This window comes from Podarcis cretensis (genome assembly GCF_951804945.1).
Source record: "Podarcis cretensis genome assembly, chromosome: 10".
In the NCBI taxonomy this organism is placed as follows: Eukaryota; Metazoa; Chordata; class Lepidosauria; order Squamata; family Lacertidae; genus Podarcis; species Podarcis cretensis.
Genome location: NC_137179.1, coordinates 6,449,085 through 6,475,554, shown reverse-complemented (window position 1 = coordinate 6,475,554; position 26,470 = coordinate 6,449,085). Strand labels below are relative to the sequence as shown.

Here is a 26,470-nt window from a genome sequence, read left to right as displayed (position 1 = left end):
TGAAGTCCAGGAAGGGTTAACCACCAGTAGGGGGAGTCCTGCTGATGCACATCAACTAGGGACTCCCCTGGGGCCACCGCTCGGGGGCGTGCCTTAGGCCCTCACCTCCATAGGCTTCAGACAGGGCCACGCCTCCTGGAACCTTTAATATGCAGGGCAGGTGATGGCACTTTCTCCCCTCTTCCATCTACAAAACAATACCATGAGAGCCAGTGTGGTGTAGTGGTTAAGAACGGTGGACTTGTAATCTGGTGAACCGGGTTCGCTTCCCCGCTCCTCCACATGCAGCTGCTGGGTGACCTTGGGCCAGTCACACTTCTCTGAAGTCTCTCAGCCCCACTCACCTCACAGAGTGTTTGTTTTGGGGAAAGAAGGGAAAGGAGATTGTTAGCCCCTTTGAGACTCCTTAGGGTAGTGATCAAGCGGGATATCAAATCCAAGCTCAAATCAAATCCAAATACCAATGCCTAACTGCCAATAGCAAGAAAGTTGTGACGATTTGCTACGAGGCAGGCGAAAACCAAGTGGCTGGTGCCAATTTGCCAAGTGGGAAAATTCCTACCTGGCCTCTCAATGGCGACCAACCAAGGTCCATAGCAAGGTCAAGGAACAAAAACCTTATAGGGCGGGAGGATGGGAAAAGCAGGAACAGCTGGCAGGCGGGGAAAGAGGGAGAGCCCCGGCCGTGACCTGACTTAAGTAGGACAGGCCACGCCCCCTGAGCCAGCCGATTGGGAGTGACACGGCTGGGGATTCCCCCAGTTGCGCAGGGGCTGGGCTGTGACGCCCACAATCCCACCTCCTCTGCAGGGCAGAAGTGGCTTTGCATGGCTGCATTATACTGACTCAGACTATTGGCCCATGTGGCTTACTATTGTTTCACTGAGACTAGCAGTACCTTTCCAGAGTTTCAGTCAAGGGTCTGGCAACATCTGAAGGGCCATGTGTTACCCAGTCTTGCATTGAGACGGAAGGAGAAATGGGGAGGGCCGTTGCACTGTTGGACAGCTTGGAGAGGCTTTGGCCAAGAGGAGCAGTCGAAGGACACGCATTTCTGCATTTGTGCAAGGGGAGCACATGGAACGGGGCTGTCCAAAATCTTTGCTGTGCGATGGAAAGCATGTAAGCATCAGGGTCTGAGCCTAAAGGTACAGTGAGCGCTGTCTCTCTCTCTCTCTCTCCCTTACAGGGGGAACCAGGAGAGCCAGGAGAGTCAGGGGAGAAGGTAAGCAGCAAAGGTCATAGAATCATAAAGTTGGAAGAGACCGAAGGGTCAGCTTTTTCATCATAGAATCATAGAATCATAGAGTTGGAAGAGACCGAAGGGTCAGCTTCTTCATCATAGAATCATAGAATCATAGAGTTGGAAGAGACCACAAGGGCCATCGAGTCCAACCCCCTGCCAAGCAGGAAACACCATCAGAGCACTCCTGACATATGGTTGTCAAGCCTCTGCTTAAAGACCTCCAAAGAAGGAGACTGCACCACACTCCTTGGCAGCAAATTCCACTGTCAAACAGCTCTTACTGTCAGGAAGTTCTTCCTAATGTTTAGGTGGAATCTTTTTTCTTGTAGTTTGGAACCATTGCTCCGTGTCTGCTTCTCTGGAGCAGCAGAAAACAACCTTTCTTCCTCCTCTATGTGACATCCTTTTATATATTTGAACATGGCTATCATATCACCCCTTAACCTCCTCTTCTCCAGGCTAAACATGCCCAGCTCCCTTAGCCGTTCCTCATAAGGCATCGTTTCCAGGCCTTTGACCATTTTGGTTGCCCTCCTCTGGACACGTTCCAGTTTGTCAGTGTCCTTCTTGAACTGTGGTGCCCAGAACTGGACACAGTACTCCAGGTGAGGTCTGACCAGAGCAGAATACAGTGGCACTATTACTTCCCTTGATCTAGATGCAATACTCCTATTGATGCAGCCCAGAATTGCATTGGCTTTTTTAGCTGCCGCGTCACACTGTTGGCTCATGTCAAGTTTGTGGTCAACCAAGACTCCTAGATCCTTTTCACATGTACTGCTCTCAAGCCAGGTGTCACCCATCTTGTATTTGTCACCCATCTTGTATATATATCATCATCATTAATTGAATTTATATACCGCCCTATATCTGGAGGTCTCAGGGCAGTTCACAGAATAAAATCAAAATAAAAAAGACAAAGTACATGTCAGATGCTGTGTGGTGGTTGCTCGTGAGTAACCAGGCAGGACTCCGACCTGTCTTTCACAGTTTTTATTGTGCAATCTATTTACAGTGCAGATACACAAAGTTCATGTCCATCTTAGTCACTTGCAGAATCCGGGAGTGGCCCCTTCCAGTTTCTCCCCCAACATAAGAACTTCAGCACCCCAAGCCTCCGCCTCCCCTCTTTGCGTTTCACCCCTCTGTGCAAGCTGGGCGACGGAAGTGGCGTGCGTCGGCAGCATCCTCCAGCCCTCTCCTCGCTTGGCTGGCCCTTTCCCTCTCTTCTCCACTGGAGGTGTGGCTTTCACCACCGCGGGAAGAGGAACTGCCCCTCAGGAGTTTCGGAGGATCAGTAACCCAATAACCCCCTGCAATGCAGGAGTCTCAGCTAAAACATCCACAATAGATGGCCATCTAACCTCTGCTTTAAAATACAGTGGTGCCTCGCAAGACGAAATTAATTCATTCCGCGAGTCTCTTCGTCTTGCGTTTTTTTTGTCTTGCGAAGCACGGCTATTAGTGGCTTAGCGGATTAGCGCTATTAGCGGTTTAGCGGCTTATTGGCTTAGAAAAAGGGGGGGAAAGGGAAAAAACTCGCAAGAACTCGCAAGGCGTTTCATCTTGCGAAGCAAGCCCATAGGGAAATTCGTCTTGCGAAGCACCTCAAAAGACGGAAAACTCTTTCGTCTAGCGAGTTTTTCGTCTTGCGAGGCATTCGTCTTGCGGGGCACCACTGTATCAAAGGAATAAGAGTCCAGACATTCTTACAGGCTGGGAGATCTTTGACAGCAGTTCCTCCCAGCAATCACAGTAGCAACTGGATACCCCAGTTCAGGGCCCAAAACTAGACTTTACATAGAGTTGCAGGCAACTATCACTGCACGCAGCACATACTCAGATATGGATGCAAGAAAAACCTTGCTAGATCAGAGCAGAGGCGCTACAGCTTGAATACACCCACCCCAAGCCTGTATCAGTTATTGCCCAAACATATCTAGAGTGTTTCATGGCACTAGACTAGAAACTTACCTTTTGCTCTTGTCTCTACCAGGGTGCCAGAGGCGAAGAAGGAGAAGTGGGTCAAAAGGTAAAGGAATGGCTTTGCTGGGATCAGGGGCCACCCAGAACAAGCAACTCATCTTCCATTTGCAGAGTTGCTTGCAATTTGAGTCACAGATTATTGGCATCATGTGAACCTGTGTATTATGCTGTGTGGTCGGGATTCCATTCTCTTTTATTTGCTCTGTTTTCTAAAGGGAGAGCCAGGGATTGGCTTCCGGGGACCTGTTGGTCAGGCTGGACCTCCTGGGCACAAGGTAAGTTCGGCAACTTTCCTGCTCCATCTCCATATTGAGACTTCGTTTATTTCTCTGTACAGCCAACTAGTCCTTTACAGAGTGGGGAATGTTTAACCTTCCAGGCATAGCTGTCAACTTACAGATTTGAAAATAAGGGACCAGCAGCCTTGAAAATAAGGGACCAGCAGCCAAAATAAGGGACCTGCAGCCTCACCTGTTCCAGGCACTCCAGTCTTCCTGTCCTCCTGCAGTCTGGTCAAACCCATGCTGGTAGCTTCGAGAACTCTGTCCAACCAACTTTGTAACCAGAGGTTCAACTGAATAGAATCTGAATCACATGCACCACAAGGCCTATGCAGCCTCAGCTTAAGATGGCTCCCCGGCCTGGCTTTGCACTGCAAAGTTTGCAGCAGAACGTGCAACAAAATGGCGTCCAGCATTCAAAAAACCTCTCAGCTTGCATTAACTAGCCACACACAAGGCATGCAAGCTCCACCCCCAGTTGTTCTTAGACTTCTTATTGGGTGAGCAACACAGCCAAGCAACACAGTTGGAGCCTCCCTCCTCCCTGGCCGGCAGGGAGGGAGGGAGAGGAGCTGCTTCCTTTGAAATTTAAGGGACATCATTTAAGGGACATTTAAGGGACATCCATCAATAAAGGACAGCAGCGGGACATGGCGCTGGAATAAGGGACTGTCCCTTCAAATAAGGGACACTTGACAGCTATGCTTCCAGGTGCTGCTAGACTCCTATTCCCAGCATCCTCAGACAGCATAGCCCACAGTCAGGGACAAAGGGAGCTATGGTCCAGTGTCCAGAGAGCTACAGGTTTCCCACTCTTTATAAAGGAGAAACAGACTAGGCTGAAGTAGTCCATCAGGGTGGAAAGTGAAACTGGCCTCCCTTCCAGTTGAGGGAGCTGAAGGCTACAAAGAGATGAAAATGTATCAGGAGGACCACAAAACCCAAAGGCCCACCTCTCCCCATACAAGCCAACTCTGACCCTGCAGTCTTCATCAGAAGACCTTCCCTGAGGAAGGAGTGAAGGTTGACCCCATGAGAACAAGCCTTTTCGGTGGTGGCCCCACTGTGGAATGCTCTCCTTGGGGAGACCCATCTGGGGCCATCCTTAGGTGCCAGGCTAAGGCCTTTTTGTTCACCTAGGCCATTGATTCATTTTTTTTTCAAAATAATATTTATTAAGGTTTTGAAGGTTACAAATAAAACAGAAAAACACCAAATTAAACAAAAAACAAAACAATGTATCACATTAAAAAAAAGAATACCATACAAATAAGAAAAAAAGAGAAACAAAAAAAGGTCAAAGAAAAAAGAAAAACAAAAGCAAAAAACACATCAAACCTTCACATAGTATATCTTTCATTTGCTTGTTTCCTTGACCTCCTCCCACCTCCTTTTTTTGTATTCTAATTCAATTAAATATTTCAGCAAATCCTTTCCCTCTTTTTCTCCTTAAAATTAATATATCTATTTGAACTTAAACTCTTAAAACATTTCCACTAGGGTCATAAGAATTTCAATCCACGATTTTTCTTTCCCTCATTAAATTTTACAAAATTTCCAAATATAAACTTTAAATTCCCAATCTTCTTCCACCGTCTCCTCTCCCTGGTCTCGGCCTCTGCCATCCCTTCTGTCAACTCCAAAAAGTCCATCAACCTGGAGATCTTATATCCGAGGCTCTTGACTCTCCTTCACGTCCCTTCTGCCGGTCTTCTTCATAATCTTTAGTGCTAAAAAGCAGATCTTGGGGGAGCTCTATCCCAACAATGCCTTTTTTCCTTCTTAACAGGGCAGCCAGATTTCCATAGTTAAAGCTAGGATCCATAAAGCATTCCAAATCTTGTTTCAAAAATCCTCCAAATCCAAATGTCCCAAAAGCTCCAATTTCCTCCTGACCCAGCTCCATATCCCAAAAGTCAATTGATCCCTGCATTAGGGAATCTCTCCAACTTTCCTTTTCCAGACCAGGCTAGGCTCCAATCTTCAAAATCTGGCTTTTTCTGGTTTCAGTCATAAAGGGCCTCAATTTGTAATCCTCAATTTGCATCTGCAAGGTCAAGGCTCCCCCCTGTATTACTCTAGGCTCGACCACAGCAACTTTCTCCTTCTCCTTCTCAACGATTTGTTCAGTCATGATAAATTCCTGTGCCGGATCCTTGACAACTTCTGTGTTGATACCCACTTTTGATCCCAAGATGACAACATTAGTGGCCATAGCATCTATCTGTTTATGAAGCTTTTCCAGGAAATAATTTGTCTTATAAAGTGCAGACACTAAATCTTCCCTAACCGAAATTCTTGGGATGTTCAAGGTCAAATTCTAGTTTCTCACAGTCCTTATCTTACAGCTGGATGACTCCACTCCACTCTTGTAACAGTTTCAAAAACTCAGTCCTTTCCAACACAGTTCCAAAGGTGAAAAATAGTATCAATTTTCAGTTACTTTTTCTTCTTTTAAAATGCAGAAGTGGACAATGGAAACAGTATCTTTCTCTTGTAGCTAGCTGTCAAATATGTACTGTTCACTGTCAATGGACTTTTTCCTCTTTTTTTTCTTTTTACAGCCCGTTCCCAGGTTCAGAGACGTGGTAGTTTAATTTTCCACTCTCTCCTGCAGGCACGCTTGGTCAAAAATTTCCCCCTCTTCCCCTGCTTCCAAGGGGGGTTTTATAGTTTCAATCAATGGAAGTTTGATCCTTTACATGAAGCTTTCCAAAACCTTAGCTTACGAATACTTTGCTTCAGTCTATTTACAAAAAGGGGAGGCGGACTTCCTGTTTTGAGCCTTCCCCGTTTGATGCCAAATTAAAGTATTTAGAAATCCAATTTTCCGTTCTACTCACGGGTTGTTGTTTAAAATCCAATTGTCCACAGGAAAAAGTCAGCGCTTTCCGGCAGCAGCAATGCGGCTTCACTCCGTGAAAGAAACAGTTGATTCAAAGCACCGCGCCGCTCACCCCACGTCGCTCTGGATTCCCGATACCGGGTCTCCCCGCGAGTGGGGGGGGGCGCAAAAGGTGCCAGCTGAATCCCAAGTTCACAGGCTCTTCCGCCTGTGATTTCCAAGGGTCTCCGCCTTCGCCGTGGTGGTTCAGACCCTGCTTTCCACGGAGCAAGTTCCTCCCGATCGGAGGAGCTCCGCCATTGCCGGAGGCGCTAGCCCGGAAGTCATTAATTGATTCATTAATGTTGCCTCCAAGGTGGTCAGCTGTCAAGGCTGGAGTCAGATGCAGGTCAGATGCAGAGTCAGTTGTCAGCGGAGTTAACTCTTTGTCAAGGAAACAGCATACAACTCGGCAACGCTTTCGGTGGGTCTTCCCCCTGTAGGGCAGTTGGTGAACTGAAGGTCCCTGCCTTCCACCCCTTCTAAGGCTCCACCTCTCCCGGATGTTTCCCAAGCAGTCTCGAACTGCATCTGTGCACCTCTGACCTCCGTTCAGCTCTTCTCATTACTCTGCATGTTCTTGGAGACCAAGAAGGAGCTTCTTACAGCAGGAGAGGTAGACTCTTTGACTTCTCCAGCAACCTTGTGACCCCCTCTGCACTGCTTCAGTCTCAGAGTCTGAACTGCTCTCTGTCACAGGCTCTTCCTGCTCAGTAAACCCTGTTGCCCCATCAGCTTCCAACACCACCTTCTCCCAATCTTCTCCCTCCGACCTCTCCTCTGTGTCCCACCACCAATCCCTGGGCTCTGAGCCTTCCTCCTCTGGGGTTTTCCTTGAGGGTTCCCCGACTCGTACCTCCCACCACTCCTCTTCACCCAGCCAGTCCCTGACATCTTCTAGGAGGGGTGTGTAGGACTTGCCCTTGTTGGACGAACATGCTAGGTGCTTTGCAATGCCCACTGCTATAAAATAAATATCTAGGTTAGCTCAGTTGCTTAGAGAGTGGTGCTGTGATAATGCCAAGGTGGCAGGTTCTATCAGACAACTGCCTATTCTTGCATTGATGATCCATTCCAAATCTACAATTCTATGATTCTAGGTCCAAATTGCTATTTACTTCTTGTATTCCACCTTGTCAAGTCGCTTATCGTTTCCAATACGTTTCCAGTACGTTTCTGAGCACAATTCAAAGTGTTGGTGCTGACCTTGAAAGCCCTAAACGGCCTCGGTCCAGTATATCTGAAGGAGCGTCTCCACCTCCATCATTCTGCCCGGACACTGAGGTCCAGTGCCAAGGACCTTCTGGTGGTTCCCTCACTGTGAGAAGCAAAGCTACAGGGAACCAGGCAGAGGGCCTTCTGGGTAGTGGCGCCCGCCCTGTGGAACGCCCTCCCACCAGATGTCAAAGAGATAAACAACTACCTAACATTTAGAAGACATCTGAAGGCAGCCCTCTTCAGGGAAGTTTTTAATGTTGGACATTTTAATGTATTTATAATCTTTGTTGGAAGCCACCCAGAGTGGCTGGGGAAACCCAACCAGATGGGCAGGGTACAAATAACAAATTATGTTGTTGTTGTTGTTGTTGTTGTTGTTGTTGTTGTTGTTGTACAAAGCAACTGATAATTCATCACAATCATACTATAAAAGCATGTGCTCATCTTGTGACGGGACAATATGGTGTCTTCTCGCTAGGGTGAGCCCGGAGTCCCAGGACCTCCAGGGGCACAAGGCATCCAGGGTATTCGTGGCAACCCCGGGACCCCCGGGTCGCAGGGGGAGAGAGGTGCCCCAGGCCCACCTGGAATTCCAGGGCAAAAGGTAGGTGATCAACAGTTGGGTGTGGCGACAGCCCATTGGCCAAGAGATTCAGGGAACTGACTCAATCGCAGGGAGCGGAGGTGGATTACGGAAGCTCCTCCAAGCTTTTCAAAGCTACTTCATAAACTGCTGAAAGGGACCCACTGGAACTCTTGAGGTGAACAATCAAAACTAAGCGCCATGACGCTCTGCCTTTTAATATCCACTCCATCAGAATTGCCCTATAAATCAAGCCTTGGCTACTCCTGAGAACATCGGGAGAGCCGTGTTGGAGCAGAGCAAAGGCCCAGCTAGTCCAACAGGCAGTTTCTAGGTCAGCGTTCTTAACTTTGTAGCACGACAAGCTTTATAGAGCCATTATTATTTGAACATCATGAACATTACGTATTTATTAGATTTCTAGGGAGATGAGGGTGAAAGAGGAGAGCGCAAAATATGGTTTGAAGCTCAGCATCAAAAAAAACCAAGATCATGGCCACTGGTCCCATCGCCTCCTGGCAAATAGAAGGGGAAGAAATGGAGGCAGTGAGAGATTTTACTTTCTTGGCCTCCATGATCACTGCAGATGGTGACAGCAGCCATGAAATTAAAAGACGCCTGCTCCTTGGGAGAAAGGCGATGGCAAACCTAGACAGCATCTTAAAAAGCAGAGACATCACCTTGCCAACAAAGGTCTGTATAGTTAAAGCCATGGTTTTCCCAGTGGTGATGTATGGAAGTGAGAACTGGACCATAAAGAAGGCTGATCGCCGAAGAATTGATGTTTCGAATTCTGGTGCTGGAGGAGACTCTTGAGAGTCCCATGGACTGCAAGAAGAACAAACCTATCCATACTTAAGGAAATCAGCCCTGAGTGCTCACTGGAAGGACAGATCCTGAAGCTGAGGCTCCAAGACTTTGGCCACCTCATGAGAAGAGAAGATTCCCTGGAAAAGACCCTGATGTTGGGAAAGATGGAGGGCACAAGGAGAAGGGGACGACAGAGGACGAGATGGTTGGACAGTGTTCTCGAAGCTACAAACATGAGCCTGACCAAACTGCAGGAGGCAGTGGAAGACAGGAGTGCCTGGCGTGCTCTGGTCCATGGGGTCATGAAGAGTCGGACACGACTAAATGACTAAACAACACATTCCAAACCTCCCAATGACGAGGTGCAACATGAGATGAACCCTGTTTAACTAAGCAATCGGCACGGTTTCTTATTGTGTGCTGCTGTGTGCTTAAATATATAGGACATAGCCACTGCCACCTCCCACCTTCCTGCAATGAAAGTAATATGAAAGTGGCGTGTCTTTTAGCTGTTTGAAAAGAGATTGTAACGGATCTTAACAAGCACAGTGTGAGAGATATAAACGACTAAACAACAACAAGGGAGTTGAAATTGGAAGCCAAGTTTTCCAGACATGCCTCTGCTTCTGGTTCAAGGGCGAGAACTCAGTAGGTTACAGCGTGGTGCTGATAACGCCACGGTTTCAGGTTCGATCCCCATATGAGACAGCTGCCTATTCCTGCTTTGTAGGGGGTTGGACTAGATGATCCTCAGGGTCCCTCCCAACTCCACAATTCTATGATTTCAGCTGCCCCATGATAAGATGTCAGGGAACTATCATCAGTGCTGGAGGAAGAGAGCAAAATCCAGAGGGATTCCAGAGAGCGTCCCGGGATTGGGAGAGGCAGCCCATCTTCTGGGGAAGAGAATCAGCGTAGCACCAGTGGAGAAGGGGGGCAGATGGGGGAAGCGGCGAGGCGGTCCCATGACTCCTTGCCAGGGACCAGCGGGGAGAGTAGAGGTCCTCCGCTGCCTACGCCCTCCTTGCGCGTAAGACTTTCGCGCAGAGAGAGTAGGAGGAGACTAGGCGTCAAAGAGCTTCTTTGCTGGAAGAAGTTTAAGAAATGCCCACTGACGGATTCTGCCAGCGATTGAGGCAGCCACGGGCGAGTGGCTGTCCGGACAGAAAAGGTTCACTCAGGCAACCCAGCCAGGTGTTTGCACTGGCTTACGCACGAGCAACCCCTAGAACCATTACATAAGGCTACTCCTCTAACACAGTGGTTCCTGAAGCGGGTGGGTATCACCCCCTGGGGGGCGCGTGCTAAGAGGCAAGGGGGTGCTAGGAAATGTTTCAGGCTTCGAAAAGCTGGTGTCGCGGTCATCCATTTTGTTGAAGAAGTTTCAACTGGGTTTTGATGTGCAACTAATTGTTACTGCTTCGGATTTCGACGTGTTACTCTCATTCAGTGGATTGTGCAAACCACCCTTCTGAGTACAGTGGTACCTCGGGTTACAGACGCTTCAGGTTACAGACTCTGCTAACCCAGAAATAGTACCTCAGGTTAAGAACTTTGCTTCAGGATGAGAACAGAAATCGCGCGGCGGCAGCAGGAGGCCCCATTAGTTAAAGTGGTGCTTCAGGTTAAGAACAGTTTCAGGTTAAGGACCTCTGGAATGAATTAAGTACTTAACCCGAGGTACGACTGTAATGCTTTTTCTAAGTTAGGTTAGGGGGCACTAGGGATGAGTTTATGGAACCAAGTGGGTGGCAACCCGAAAATGTTTGAGAATGGCTGGACCAGGGGTCAGCAAACTTTTTCTGCAGGGGGCCGATCCACTGTCCCTCAGACCTTGTGGGCGGCCGGACTATATTTTGAGGGGGGGAAATCCCTCCTCACCGACTCTCCCCTCCCTTCATCTCCACAGCACTAGACGAGCCCCGGTGGCTGCTTACCTGTGCCTTGCAAGTGGCAGGGTTGGCAGTGGCAGCGGTGGAGGGATAATGAGCGGCGTGAAAGGGCTGGCTCTGGAGAGGGGCTGCTTAAAATGGCACTCAGCCAATCATGGCTCAACAAAGCCCAGCCCCCTTCCTCCCCAAGACAGGGCAGGGAGAAGCCAGGAGGAGGGAGGGAGGGAGAAGGCTCTGGGATGGCGCAGCCCAAACGATCGAAATCCCCACACCAATCCACACAGTGATTCCTAGACTGTCTGCGGGCCAGATGCAGAAGGCAATTGGGCCAGATTCGGGCCCTAGGCCTTAGTTTGATGACCCATGGGCTGGATTCTAACACATATTGTTGTTGTTGGCACCCGTCTGTCTTGAGAGACAATGGAGGAGAGCAGCTTTGAGGGTGAAGCCAAACCATTGGAGAATCACAGCACCTGCTGTGGCTGTAGAGACCTATACAGGAGAGATATGTTTTGTTGCAGCTGGGGCAGAGGAAGGCGTCCGGCTGTGCTGCTGCAGATGCACCAGGGCATTTCTTCTCTCTACGCTCCTCCCAGCGGTCATTCCTCCTCTAGTCACTGCTGTGGATGCACAACCTGATTGTCTGTCTCCAGGCACTGAGGTCATCTGTAAGGGATTCCCATATGGTGGAGTTGATGTTGCCAACTTCCATGTCATGTTTGCGGACATCTTTGTAGCACAGAGTGGCAGTGCCAGATTACCAAACAGGCAGAGGAGGGCCTACGCATTTTCCTGGCCCCGCGACAACCTCTCAAAGTGAATGAATGAATTTATTATTTCGGTCACAGACCAGTTCCAGCCCACATACAGTATCAAGGAAGTATTAAACATGATAGGGATGCATTTGAATTTGCAATTAGGTGTAACAGGGACAATACAGATATAGCAACAGTTCAAAATATATATAAATTAAAACTTAGGTAAAGGTAAAGGGACTCCTGACCATTAGGTCCAGTCGCGGATGACTCTGGGGTTGCGGTGCTCATCTCACTTTATTGGCCGAGGGAGCCGGCATACAACTACCGGGTCATGTGGCCAGCATGGCTAAACCACTTCTGACGAACCAGAGCAGCGCACGGAAACGCCGTTTACCTTCCTGCCCGAGCAATACCTATTTATCTACTTGCACTTTGATGTGCTTTCGAACTGCTAGGTTGGCAGGAGCAGGGACCGAGCAATGGGAGCTCACCCCGTCGCGGGGATTCAAACCGCCTATCTTCTAATCGGCAAGTCCTAGGCTCTGTGGTTTAACCCACAGCGCCACCCATGTCCCTAATTCAGATATAGCAACAGATTTTATATAACTTAGTCACTAACATATAACCTAAAATTATCACCGCTCAAAGCAATACTGATTTGATCTTGTGGGCTGGTGAAATCAAAAACGTATTAGGAGATCATTTGCGGGCTCCCCCCCCCCCAATTTTGACTGCCTCCACAGGGTTTAATTTGGCACTGCAGTGGGTCTGCCAACAGGCCGGGTGCTTGAAACCAGTTCCCCATAGAGCACATCCTTGGGGATTCTGCCCTCTTCCATTCTGTGGACGTGGCCCAGCTAGCGTGGAAGTTGTGAATTTTAACACATACATATCGCAGCAAAAGCTCTAATCACATTACCGTATTTTTTGCTCCATAAGACACACTTTTTTCCTCCTAAAAAGTAAGAGGAAATGTCTGTGCCTCTTATGGAGCGAATGCATGGTCCCTGGAGCCAAATTGCCCTGGGGAGAAAAGCAGATCATGCTTTTTTTTTTTAAGAAAGAGGGAAGGAGGTGTTGAAATGAAGCCGCTGAGCAGCTGATCGGCAAGCGATCAGGAGGGAGATAAGGGACTCTAGCGATAAAGGAGGCTGCCTGGGAGGGGGGAGGTAAAAGTACATGGATCCTCAGGATTTTTGCATTGGGTCACCCCAAATTCACCATCAGATCGCATAGCATGTCCATGGCTACAGCCTGCACCAAAAAAATCATGCACCCACTGTTGCCTGGGGCCGCAATGGCGCAAAAATGTGGTTACAAAGCACAGATCCACATGGATCCTCAGGATTTTCACATTGGGCTACCCCAAACTCACTGTCAAATCACATGTCTGTGGCCACAGCATGAACCACAAAAATCATACATCCACTGTTTCATTCAGAATATTTTTTTTCTTGTTTTCCTCCTCTAAAAACTAGGTGCGTCTTATGAAGCGAAAAATACGGTATATGCATTGGTTTCTAAGGTGCCCTAAGACTTGTTGTCAGGTTTTCTGAAAAGGCTAGGTTGCAGTGCTCACTTTTGGGTGGGGGAGAAAGTCCTTCTGTCCTCGGTGCCTAGGACTGAGTCAAATCAAAGTCACCGCTCTGGGATTCACCAAAACGCTGTGATTGCCTTCCCAGCCCGTGTCATTTCCACCGCTCCCCCGTCCAGACTTTCCCCTTTAAAAAGCAGGGAGCTCAGACATCTGCAATCCCTCTTGCAAATCCTTGTGTCACTGTGACCTGGACTGGGTGTCCATAGTGCTCAGAGGACATCACTTGTATGAGTAGACACCTAATGGGCTGTTTCACGGTGACACAGGCAGGATAATCGTTTTCGAGCTTTGCCGCTGAGGTTGCTTTGTTCCTCTGCTGCTTCTGTTCCCTGACATTCAGAGAGCCGTTTTGCTCCATGCGACTGCGGTTTCTTGGTCAGTGTGGCTGCAGGCTCAGCGAATGCATCTGGGCTGTGTTTTGCAGGATGAGATGGAAGTATGTGAAATGTAACTGATATGCTTTGGTGCCTAATTGAACCATTACGTGTAGTGCTGTATATAAGGAAACCATTACGAGCTGGTCTACAGCAGAGGAGGAGGTCTACAGCAGAAATCCTGTTTGTCAGGATACCTGATAATGGTCACTGATTGCGTTACCTGGGGGGTTAATGGGGGTTAATACTTTCAGTTCCTGACTCCAGGTCACAGGCTCACCCTATTCAAACACAAATACGCCCTTAAGACAGGATTTGTAAGCAAAAGACAATGGGGGAGGCTCTCCACTATTTTCCTCCCTTGCTGCAGAGGAATGTTTGAGGTCACTGGGAGAATCAAAATGACTTCAGAATTGCTTTTCTTACTATTTCAGACACGTGGTTTTTATACTTACGTACGTGTTTGCCTTGTACATTTATGAACATTTAATTTGTTGCAACCTCTCGGATAATCCAGGAACAAGGGTTGAAGTTGGTACGAAAATGGTATTACACACCTGTAAGGTTATATCATATTACAAAATCTGGAAGTAGGAAATGTGGAGTGATGGGAAGGTACAGTCATATGTGGTGGGATTGTCCGTTAGTTAATGAATTCTGGAAACAGATTGGTATAGAAATATTTTCTATTTTTACATCTATTTTACATCTATATTACATCTATTTTAACATCCATGCTGACACGGCCTTACAAGGGGCCGCTCGGGACTTCGTGGAAAGCATGCCTCCATGGGGCTGTCCCTGAATAAGTCTGGCCCAACCCATAGCCGCGGACATGCCTTGGACCTGGTGTTTACCTCTACGGATGTTGGTGATCTGACACTAACTAAAAGCGAAACGAAAGAAGTGCCATGGTCAGATCACTTCCTGGTGCAACTGGACTTCTCTGAGACCCTTCCCCTCTGCAGGGAGGTGGGACCGATTCAGATGGTCCGCCCCCGCCACTTAATGGATCCAAATGGTTTCCAGAGAGTGGTAGGGGATGCTTTATCCCATGTTGATGGCCTTTCAGCCGATTCCCTGGTGGCCCGCTGGAATGTGGAGTTAACCAGGGCTATAGACTGTTTGGCTCCGAAGCGCCCTCTCTGATTGCATGGAGCCTGGACAGCCCCGTGGTTTTCCACAGATGTGAGGGCAATGAAACAATCGTTGAGACGGCTAGAGTGCCGGTGGCGGATAACTCATTCTGAATCTGACTGGACACAGGTTAGAGCTCAACGTCGAGCCTACCAAGTGGCGATAGCAACGGCGAAGACGAATTTCTTCACCGCCTCTATTGCATCTGCAGAAAACAGCAGCAGGAGACTTTTTCAGGTGGTTCACAATTTAGCGGAACCACCTGCAATATCGGGGCCCAGTACGGGCCACATGTTCTCCTGCAATGATTTTGCAAAGTTTTTTGCAGATAAAATCGCTCAGATTCGAGAAGAAGTAGACTCCACCGTGGGAGCAGGACCGGGGCGGGAGAGTGCTAGAGTTCTGTCTAGTCAAGTTGTGTGGGATCAATTCCAATCTGTTACCTCCGAGGATGTGGACAGGCTGCTTGGACGAGTGAAGCCAACCACCTGTCTCCTGGATCCTTGCCCATCCTGGCTTATAAAAGCTAGCTGGGAAGGACTGGGCGATGGGCTTCGTGGGGTGGTGAATGCTTCCCTCCGTGAGGGAGCCTTCCCAGACCCGCTGAAAGAGGCGGTTATTAAACCGCTTCTTAAAAAACCATCTTTAGATGCGGCAACGATGGCCAGTTATCGGCCAGTCTCAAATCTTCCATTCTTGGGCAAGGTGATTGAGCGAGCGGTTGCTGAACAACTCCAGGCACGCCTGGAAGAAGCGGACCATTTGGATCCCTTCCAGGCCTCATCATGGGACTGAAACTGCCTTGGTCGCGCTGGTTGATGATCTCCGGTGGGCTAGGGACAAAGGTGAGAGCTGTTTCCTAGTTCTGCTGGATCTCTCAGCGGCGTTTGATACCATCGACCATAACATCCTTCTGGACCGTCTTGAGGGGCTGGGAGCTGGGGGCACTGTCATACAGTGGTTCCGCTCCTTCCTCCTGGGCCGTGTTCAGAAAGTGGTGGGGGGGATGAATGTTCAGACCCCTGGGCTCTCACTTGTGGGGTGCCTCAGGGTTCTGTCCTCTCCCCCATGCTTTTCAACATTTACATGCAGCCACTGGGAGAGATCATCAGGAGGTTTGGGCTGGGTGTTCATCAGTATGCGGATGATACCCAGCTCTACCTCTCTTTTAAATCAGAACCAGTGAAGGTCCTGTGTGAGTGTCTGGAGGCGGTTGGGGGATGGATGGTGGCTAACAGATTGAGGTTGAATCCTGACAAGACAGAAGTACTGTTTTGGGGGGACAGGAGGCAGGCAGGTGTGGAGGATTCCCTGGTCCTTAATGGGGTAACTGTGCCCCTGAAGGACCAGGTGCGCAGCCTGGGAGTCATTCTGGACTCACAGCTGTCCATGGAGGCACAGGTCAAATCTGTGTCCAGGGCAGCTGTTTACCAGCTCCATCTGGTACGTAGGCTGAGACCCTATCTGCCTGCAGACTGTCTCGCCAGAGTGCTGCATGCTCTAGCTATCTCTCACTTGGATTACTGCAATGCGCTCTACGTGGGGCTACCTTTGAAGGTGACTCGGAAACTACAACTAATCCAGAATGCGGCAGCTAGACTGGTGACTGGGAGCGGCCGCCGAGACCATATAACACCGGTCTTGAAAGACCTACATTGGCTCCCAGTACGTTTCTGAGCACAATTCAAAGTGTTGGTGCTGACCTTTAAAGCCCTAAACGGCCTCGGTCCAGTATATCTGAAGGAGCGTCTCCTCCCCCATCGTTCTGCCCGGACACTGAGGTCCAGCTCTGAGGGCCTTCTGGCGGTTCCCTCACTGCGAGAGGCCAAGTTACAGGGAACCAGGCAGAGGGCCTTCTCGGTAGTGGCGCCCGCCCTGTGGAACGCCCTCCCATCAGATGTCAAAGCGATAAACATCTACCTGACATTCAGAAGACATCTGAAGGCAGCCCTGTGCAGGGAAGTTTTTAACATGTGACATTTTAGTGTATCTTTCATCTTTGTTGGAAGCTGCCCAGAGTGGCTGGGGAAACCCAGCCAGATGGGCGGGGTACAAATAATAAATTATTATTATTATTATTATTATTATTATTATTATTATTATTGGGAATTGTGGGTAGGAAGGTGGAAATATCTAAATTAATGGTTCTTATTAGCCTGAGTAGCACCGAGTTAGAAACAAAAGAGGAATGTAAATGGGTAAAATTGATGGTAATTGAAGCCAGACAGGTTATAGCGAGTAATTGGAAAAATGCAGAAGAGCTAGGGGTGAACCAATGGAGTGGAAAATTGAAAAATATTATAATCTTAGAATATCTAACTGTGAAGATACATAAAATGAAAGGGTTTAAGGTCAGTGAGAAGGAGGAGGATTGGTTTGAGAAAATATTGAATTATTTGGGCAGGTTTGAACAATTTGGGGCAATTAAAAAGTTAAATAACCCTTGTGGAAGGAGGAGTGTTAAGGCATATAGAACTGTACATATGGTTGATTTGAATATGTTATTATTGATTAGGTATACCCAATGTATCAGCTGCCTGGAGGTTTTCACTGTTTGTTTTCACTGTGTTTTGGGTGTTGGTAAAAAAAGAAAAAGAAAAAAATTAACATTTAATTTATACTGTTACTGGAAAAATCCGAGGGCTCCCTTGGACAAAAAGTAAAGACACCAACCAGAGTAAATTGGAGCAAATCAGCAGCCTGTAGGCTTGGCCTTTATTGACTGTTGCAACAGGGTGCTCCCCTCACTTGCAGGTGAGAGGAAAGACACAGAAAAATGGAGTGCAAGACCTTATAAAAACTTTTGAAATTCCCCTCCTCTAGGTCAAGCCCACCCCCAGAAACATCATGCATACATTACAGAAAGGAGGGGTTGAGGGAGGAGTTGTGGTGGTAACCTGAGTGTCCTGTCACCTGGCTGGTTCCCTTCTTTCCCCTCCCCATGAGTCACTTCCAGGAGACAAAGGGGAGTTGGCAGTTTCCTGCCCCCAGTGGGAAGATCTGATCATTGTGCTTTGTTTCAGTCCATGCTGAATCCACTCCCATATGCAAGTTCCTTGTGATCTTGATTGTCTTCTGTCTAGGACCATCAGGGTTGGCATAGCAACTGGGCAGGGCTCCTGTGGATGTGCTGGGATGTTCAAGGGATTATGGCTGGCCTGTATCAAACCTTCCCCATTTTGTAGTCCTTCCTTCATGGAGTAAAATAAAAGTGGAACAGTGCAAATCCGATGTATGGTTGATTTTCTATGAATTTATAACAGAAGCGTAGCGTATGTAGTGTGTGAGTGTGAGTGTGTGTGAAGTTTGTACAAACTGAATGATGGGGGGGGGTTTCCTGCTACAATATTTGAGACCTTAGAATTCTTAAAACAATCTCTATGAGTTTTTCGAGTGAGAAAAAAGGTAAACACCCTCCCTGCTGTGACTAAGGGGACAGAAGCTTTGTGGGGCCAGGGGAAGACCTCAAGGGTGCCATTGCACCCATGGGTGCCATGTGGGTAGTCCCTGCATTGGAGGGTGTATGACCCCGCCTTCTCTGATAAATAACACCCCCTGGTTTTAGGAGAGGCACCCTGCCCATTCTAGTGTCGGTCCCCACATCTTGGTAGCCGTTTGGCCATTCTTCTTTTTGTTCTGCAATTGTCTCATTTTCTCTAAAAACGTCTTTCTCTTTAGGGGGAACACGGCAAGAGAGGAAGGAATGGGTTTGCTGGACCAATAGGACCCCCCGGACACCCAGGACAAGAGGTGCTCAAAAAAGTCTCACCTTTACCTAGGAAATGAGAGTGGAAACAGGGGTGGCCTTCGGTCATCTTTGATAATATGTTGCCCTGAGCAAGGCCGAAATTTGGAGCCTCCTAATGGATCTTCTCAATTATGGATCCTCTCAATTTTGTCGTCCCCCCCCCCCCAAGCTTGGTGTCCTGGGAGGGGGGAACCACCTGCACCCCACCCTGAAGTCTGGTGGAAGAGTCAAGGTCCATAGCTCAGAGACGGGGCACTTGCTTTCCTGCAAAAGGTGACAGGATCAATCCCTGGCGTCTCTCGGTAGGGCTGGGAATGTCCCCTCTGAACCCTGGAGATCTGCTGCCACCAGATGAAGATCAGCGATAGGGACACTTCGGCCCTCCAGATATGGACTACAACTCCCATCATCTCTGGCTGCTGGCCATAGTGACCATGGCTGATGGGAGTTGGAGTCCAGCAACATCTTCAACATGTTCCTCCTCCTGATACCGATGGGCCAATTGTCTTGACGTAGTAGAAGGCCTTTGTGTCCAGATGGTCTCTCAGAGGAACTCTTAGTCCTTCGTGGTGCAACTGGGGGGAAATCAGCCCAAGACTCTGAACCTGATCACTGGCAGAGCGTTCATGGGTTGTTTTCCAGTATACCTGAAGGAGCGTCTCCACCCCCATCGTTCTGCCCGGACACTGAGGTCCAGCTCTGAGGGCCTTCTGGTGGTTCCCTCACTGCGAGAAGCCAAGTTACAGGGAACCAGGCAGAGGGCCTACCCGGTGGTGGCACCTGCCCTGTGGAACGCCCTTCCACCAGATGTCAAAGAGGAAAACAACTACCAGACTTTTAGAAGACATCTGAAGGCAGACCTCTTTAGGGAAGATTTTAATGTTTAATAGACTATTATATTTTAATATTTTTTTCCAAAAATTTTAAACAAACAATTTTAAACAAACAATTAATTGTACTTAATCCAATCTTAGTAACATTGTTAAGTGACTTCCTCAAATCCCCCTGGCTGAATTTCAGTGTATATCATTGTAACAGTTTTCCAAAACCAATTTCAATATTCAGTTAGAAGCCACCCAGAGTGGCTGGGGGAACCCAGCCAGATGGGCGTGGTATAAATAATAAATTATTATTATTATTATTATTATTATTATTATTAGGATAAAAAGGGAAGAACTATGTATGCTGCCTTAAGGAAAAGTTGTCAAATAAATGTAGGGAACAAACAAACTCTGTGTATTTGGATGTCTAGTTAAACCCCATTGCATTACAAATACGAACAACAGAGTTCCTTGTCTTGATAAGGAAAAAGGTTTTTTCATCTATTTCCCCCAACTCTTTTTTGTTTCTCAGGGGATGCCTGGTGTCCCTGGGATCAAGGGCAGCAAGGTGAGATCCCTCAGTCCAGGATATCCATACAGCTGGGGGCAGGGGGGGCTATTGGTTTGTTTTCGTTCTTGTTTTTATTGCAACCCCCTGGTTTCTGTTTGTTTTCCAGGGTGAGGCCGGCCAAGGCAGACTGGGTCCAAGGGGACCACGGGGGCTCCCTGGGCCTCAGGTAGGATAGCCTAGTGGTTCCATCACTAGTGGTTCTTTTCACAGACGCTTCTGCTTTGATTATAAAGGTAAAGGTAAATACCCCCAGTCACAGACAACTCTGGGGTTGTGGCGCTCATCTTGCTTTACAGGCCGAGGGAGCCGGCATTTGTCCGCAGACAGTTTTCCCAGGTCACATGGCCAGCATGACTAAGCCGCTTCTGGCAAAACCAGAACAGCGCACGGAAACACCGTTTACCTTCCCACCGGTAAAGGTAAAGGGACCCCTGACCATTAGGTCCAGTCGTGACCGACTCTGGGGTTGCGGCACTCATCTCGCTTTACTGGCCGAGGGAGCCAGCGTACAACTTCCAGGTCATGTGGCCAGCATGACTAAGCCGCTTCTGGCAAACCAGAGCAGTGCACGGAAACGCCGTTTACCTTCCCGCCGGAGCGGTACCTATTTATCTACTTGCACTTTGACGTGCTTTCGAACTGCTAGGTTGGCAGGAGCAGGGACCGAGCAATGGGAGCTCAACCTGTCATGGGGATTTGAACCGCCGACCTTCTGATCGGCAAGTCCTAGGCTCTGTGGTTTAACCCACAGCACCACACCGCGTCCCCTTCCCGCCAGAGCTCACACTTTTTGATGTGCTTTCGAACTGCTAGGTGGGCAGGAGCAGGGACCGAGCAATGGGAGCCCCCCCCCCTTTCGCGGGGATTCGAACCACCAACCTTCCAATCAGCAAGCCCAAGAGGCTCAGTGGTTTTAGACCACAACGCCACCCGCGTCCTCGTTTTGATTATAGTTATCATCATCATCATCATCATCATCATCATTATTTTCCCCAGAATCAGGACTCAAGGCAGCTCAGAAAAATTAAAACAAACACGTGTAAAACACATAGTTAAAAAGATGCAAGGTAATAGACAAAAGCTAATTAAACTGCAATAGAATGACACATACACACCCCACTCAGCAATGCGAGAATCACAGCAAAATAATCCCTGACAAATGGCAATCGAAACTCAGTTTAAAAACCTCCAATGGAGAAGTGTTCACCACCTTATGAGGGAGTGCGTTCCGCTGTCAAACAGCGCTTATAATAATAATAATAAAATTTTATTTATATCCCGCCCTCCCCAGCTAAAGCCGGGCTCAGAGCAGCTAACAACAGTCAAAATAGCACAGTTTACATAAAATCACACAGTCAATTAATTGAAATACATTCTAAACTCAGTTCAGAATCAAATTAATGGCAATCATTGGGCTAGAGTTCTGTGAGGATTACCAAAGGAGGGGGTCAGACTGTGCCTTGGCCAAAGGCCTCGTGGAACAGCTCTGTCTTGCAGGCCCTGCAGAAAGATGTCAAGTCCCGCAGAGCCCTAGTCTCCTGGGACAGAGCGTTCTAAAGTCTAAAATCGGGGGGCCACTAGGGGGCGCATTGGAAGATGGCTGACAATACCATCTCTCTGACCCACACGGGGTAATTAAGAGGCTGTTATGGGAGTAGGCAGCCTCCCTTGTTGCCCCAAGGAAATGGGGAACACTGGCCTTGCCTGCTGTGCCCATAAATCACCCCCTAATTTGAAAGAAGGGGGTGAGGGCCCCAGGCAGAATGCCCCCGTGTGGGCCTCGGCTCTCCTGGATGCTATCTCTGATCGCGCACTAGTTGCAGCAATTTGGAATAATTAATTACAAAAGAAGCAAATGCACATATTTCAAGAAGGGGAGTGAAGTCTGCTAATTTAAGTGACCTCTGCGAAAGAAGACGACGGGCTGGAGAAACAGGAATATTTTACGATGAAGATACACCAAAGGCGGGGTATGTTGACAATGGGGCTGAATGGGGGGGAAAAACCTTTTTTACTTTCCTTCTATGTGATTTACAAGAACCCCTCCTCATTAGAACCGTCGGTTGAACTGACCCAAGCAGGATGATTAAGGTCTCTGTGGAGATAAACTTTAACCAAAAGTATGCTTTATGGAGACCGAGAAGCAATAAGAGCTTTTGGGAATGGCGCAGCAATTAATTCGGAGTCGCCATCTTGCCAAAGGTTTCATAGTCGGGAGGAAGAATGGACTTGGTTTTCAGACTGCATTCCTAGTGAATCTCCTCAGAGGTTTTGAGAAAGATTAATGACGCTAAGACTGTTTTGATGTATGGAACTGATGTTATATGGAAAACGTCTGGATATGGCTACTGGATAAAAAAAATAATATCCACGCAGGATTACAAACTGTTCTAACCAGCTTGCGGAGACTATCAGAGGTCACAAAGAGAAAGGAAACATATATGAAAATAACAAGAAGAGATGTGGAAAAATAATAAGAAAGGACTGGATAGTACTGTGAACATCATAGGTTAGATTTGTGGACATTAAAACAACAGTAAGAAGCAAGAAGTTGATTGGATCCCTTCAGAACTTGAAATATGGGTACCCCCAACAAAAATTTAAAATTCGGCTGTGTAATTTGGATTTTATGTAATTTGGTTTGATTTGATGTGATTGGTCGGTTAATAAAAATTATTCTTAAAAAAAAGAAAAGAAATACATTCTAAAATCAGTTCAGAATCAAATTAATGGCAACCATTGGGCTAGAGTTCTGTGAGGATTACCGAAGGAGAGAGGGGGTCAGACTGTGCCTTGTCCAAAGGCCTGGTGGAACAGCTCTGTCTTGCAGGCCCTGCGGAAAGATGTCAAGTCCCGCAGGGCCCTAGTCTCTTGGGACAGAGCGTGCCACCAGATCGAGGCCACTTACTATAGAATATATTTAAAGCACACCCAGTTTAAACCGCAGGATGGGAATTGTAGTTTCTTACTCATAGAGCTACCATTCCAAACACCCTTAATCCCAGGATTCTTTGGGAGAACTCATTTGCTTTAAATGGGCGTCAGGTGTGATTTAAATGTATGCTGTGGTTCTGCCCACAGACGGTTCGTCCTGATGTTTAGTCGGAATCTCCTTGCTCATAATTTTGAACCCATTGGTTCGCGTCCTCCCCCTGGAGCAGCAGAAAACAGGCTTGCTCCATCTTCCATGTGACTGTCAGGAGTTCAGCCTACACTCGAGTAGGACCCTGGCAGAGACACATGCCTGACTCGCATGTTCTCTCCCTCCGGGTCGATCGTTCGGGAGCTGCAAAAGCTTTCTTCAGCCCGAACATCATAGCAACCGATGCCAAGCGACACCGGCACACTTAGGGATCCACAGAGTTTGTGCACCTTGCGTGACAGACCTCAGCAACTCAGCATTTTGGCTAATCAACTTTATTTACATATACACACACACACGGAGCACTGCAACATGGCTCCCTCTCTCTCTAGCATCGGACAGCAAAGAGAGAAAGAACAAAGGACAATAGTCCCATTTCATGGAACACAGTAACACAAACATCCTGTCTTCGTCACTTCCCACTCTGTGGATGTTAAGTTGTGGGTGAACATATCAGACGACACAGCGATTCTTCAAACAGCTCTTGTTTATTCACAGGCCAGGACAGAACTGAACTGAAGGGTTCAGTCAGCCTGCTTATATAGAGCTCCAGTACAACGCAACTGTAACAACTTTCTAAAACTATCCAATCACTGAACGTCACTTTCGATCCCTTATTTGCATAACTATCTACAGTATCCCCCTGCTGGTCCAGGGTGAGAACTTCAGTACATAGCAGTGGAGTCAAAACACATACTGTCATGTGAAAGACAACAATCTCATGACTGCAATCATAGATCAGGAATTCTAACAGTGACAACCCTTCAGATGTTATGTTTGAAGATGGCTATCATAGCAAGTCTCAGTGTTCTCTTGTCCAGGCTAAACATAACCCAGCTCCCTCAAACGTTCTTCATAATTTAGCCCTGAACTTCATTGAAATATGCATGAAGAACTAAGTTCCCCCCACCCATGTCTTTGCTCAGAGGCTTAGCTGCTAAGCAGTCGACACAAAGCCAGTTGCAAGTATTTGAAACGTACAAGCAAACATCTGGCCCTCGCTTGACACTTAGCTTGTAAATGGCACAGTAAAGGCTAATGGGGAAAAGACAGGTGCGCCCAGATGAATTCTAGGCAGATTTTATGGTTGGATCAATGCACCTAAGGGGAAAAGTTACAGGTGTGTGGAAATTGCAGGACTGGAATGTGGATTTTGTATACCTTGTGTGGTCTGCCCTGGTCGGAGGAGGTTTGTATTGTGTGGTTTCAGTTCTAGCCTGGAAGGAAGCTCATTGCAGAGAGTAAGGACAGGCGTGGCGTTGCCCTGTAGGAAGGATGTACAACCTGTGGGCCTTAGTCTAATTTCAGGTGGGGGCAGCTCAGAGGGAGAGAGCCAGGGGACGGCCATAACAGATGAAGCAGTGGAACAAGGAGGGTTCAGGTGATGGCGGGTTGGGGGGAGAGAAGGAGGAGGGAGCGATGGGAGATGAAAGAGGAGCATCAGAGATAAAGAGAAAGAGAGGAGTGAAGGCTGGAAAAGGCACCTTTGGAAGAATACCGGTGTAACTTCTTTTTAACAGGGCGAAGAAGGAATTGTGGGAGTTCGTGGTCCCGTTGGCATGATGGTAAGTGCAAGCTAAGCGTGGCAGAAAATTCAAGACCTGGTTCTTGGTCTGGACCCGACACACATTTGAGAACCCTTAAAGTTTCTCTGTTGCTGAAAATATGGTTGAGTTAAATTTACGTCCCAGAATTTCAGGGTGGTGGGAGATTCATTGGAATCTCTGCAGAACTTAAGTCCTGATTCTGCCTGGTCTCCTTTGCCCACTTTGCCATAGTTGCTATAGCACAAGTCTTCATGTTCTGCTAAGCTTTCGCCCTTGTTGGAGCAACGTCTGTTCCCCCTATGGAGCTGTCCTATGTGCTGAAGGTCTAGATAATAAGTACCTCAAACTAAAGTCCCATCACTATGATAATGGACACCTTGGTGGAATTCCACTTGGGTATTCCTCACATTCCTATGCTGATGTAGCAAAAACGGATTCCGCTTGCAGCCTTGATCTACTTATATCTCAGACACTTTTGAGGTTGAATCCTGACAAGACAGAAGTACTGTTTTTGGGGGACAGGAGGAGGGCAGGTGTGGAGGATTCCCTGGTCCTGAATGGGGTAACTGTACCCCTGAAGGACCAGGTGCGCAGCCTGGGAGTCATTCTGGACTCACAGCTGTCCATGGAGGCACAGGTCAAATCTGTGTCCAGGGCAGCTGTTTACCAGCTCCATCTGGTACGTAGGCTGAGACCCTATCTGCCTGCAGACTGTCTCGCCAGAGTGCTGCATGCTCTAGCTATCTCTCACTTGGATTACTGCAATGCGCTCTACGTGGGGCTACCTTTGAAGGTGACCCGAAAACTACAACTAATCCAGAATGCGGCAGCTAGACTGGTGACTGAGAGCGGCCGCCGAGACCATATAACACCGGTCTTGAAAGACCTACATTGGCTCCCAGTACGTTTCTGAGCACAATTCAAAGTGTTGGTGCTGACCTTTAAAGCCCTAAACGGCCTCGGTCCAGTATATCTGAAGGAGCGTCTCCACCCCCATCTTTCTGCCCGGACGCTGAGGTCCAGTGCCGAGGGCCTTCTGGCGGTTCCCTCATTGCAAGAAGCAAAGCTACAGGGAACCAGGCAGAGGGCCTTCTCGGTATTGGCGCCTGCCCTGTGGAACGCCCTTCCAGCAGATGTCAAAGCGATAAACAACTACCTGACATTCAGAAGACATCTTAAGGCAGCCCTGCTCAGGGAAGTTTTTAACGTGTGATATTTTACTGTATTTTTGGTTTTTATGGAAGCCACCCAGAGTGGCTGGGGAGGCCCAGCCAGATGGGCGGGGTATAAATAATAATAAATTATTATTATTATTATTATTATTATTATTATTATTATTATTATTATTATTTTGAGAGAGCTCACTCTTTGGAATTCTTGCTTTTGTAATGAACTCTTCTCTGCATATTTACAGGGACAGAATGGCCTTTCGGGGCCGAAAGGGGAGAAGGTAAGTAGCCAAATGTTGAATATATATGTTGAGCATCCTCAATATTTCCAGACCTGGTACCATTGTTTAACCCAAGCATGCATTTGGGGGCCCTGCTTCTCTGGGGAAAGAGGTTTTCAGTGTTGGGGTCTACTACAGAGAGATACCCACTAGCTGATTCCCCACTATCTGTGCTCCACTTTTCAGAGGTGAGACACGGGTGAAGGGCCTCATATGATTATCATAGTGTCCACACAGGTTCAAAAGGCAAGAGCTAGACCTTTAAGCACTGGGGTCCCAAGCTGTATACAGGGCTTTAAAGGTCAGGAACTGCGGTTTCAATTGATCGCAGAAACTACTATGCAGCCAAGGGAATCGGGTCAGAACTGGATTTACATGTTCAAAGCTTCCTGTCTTTCACATTACGCACCAACTGCACCCCCCAA

The 26,470-nt window shown here is 47.9% G+C and overlaps 1 protein-coding gene across 1 annotated transcript in view; it reads left to right on the top strand.

The window, feature by feature from the left end:
* LOC307224864 (uncharacterized protein) overlaps positions 1-26,470 on the top strand; it is a gene marked incomplete at its 5' end in the record, with an annotated part of 180,555 nt that overhangs the window by 94,833 nt on the left and 59,252 nt on the right. Inside the window, 9 exons of the mRNA XM_079992034.1 lie at positions 1,190-1,225; positions 3,243-3,278; positions 3,448-3,507; positions 8,094-8,219; positions 18,445-18,516; positions 19,868-19,903; positions 20,013-20,072; positions 24,569-24,613; positions 26,010-26,045. Coding sequence (XP_079848160.1) covers positions 1,190-1,225; positions 3,243-3,278; positions 3,448-3,507; positions 8,094-8,219; positions 18,445-18,516; positions 19,868-19,903; positions 20,013-20,072; positions 24,569-24,613; positions 26,010-26,045 — 507 coding nt within the window. The remainder of the gene's footprint in view (positions 1-1,189; positions 1,226-3,242; positions 3,279-3,447; positions 3,508-8,093; positions 8,220-18,444; positions 18,517-19,867; positions 19,904-20,012; positions 20,073-24,568; positions 24,614-26,009; positions 26,046-26,470) is intronic.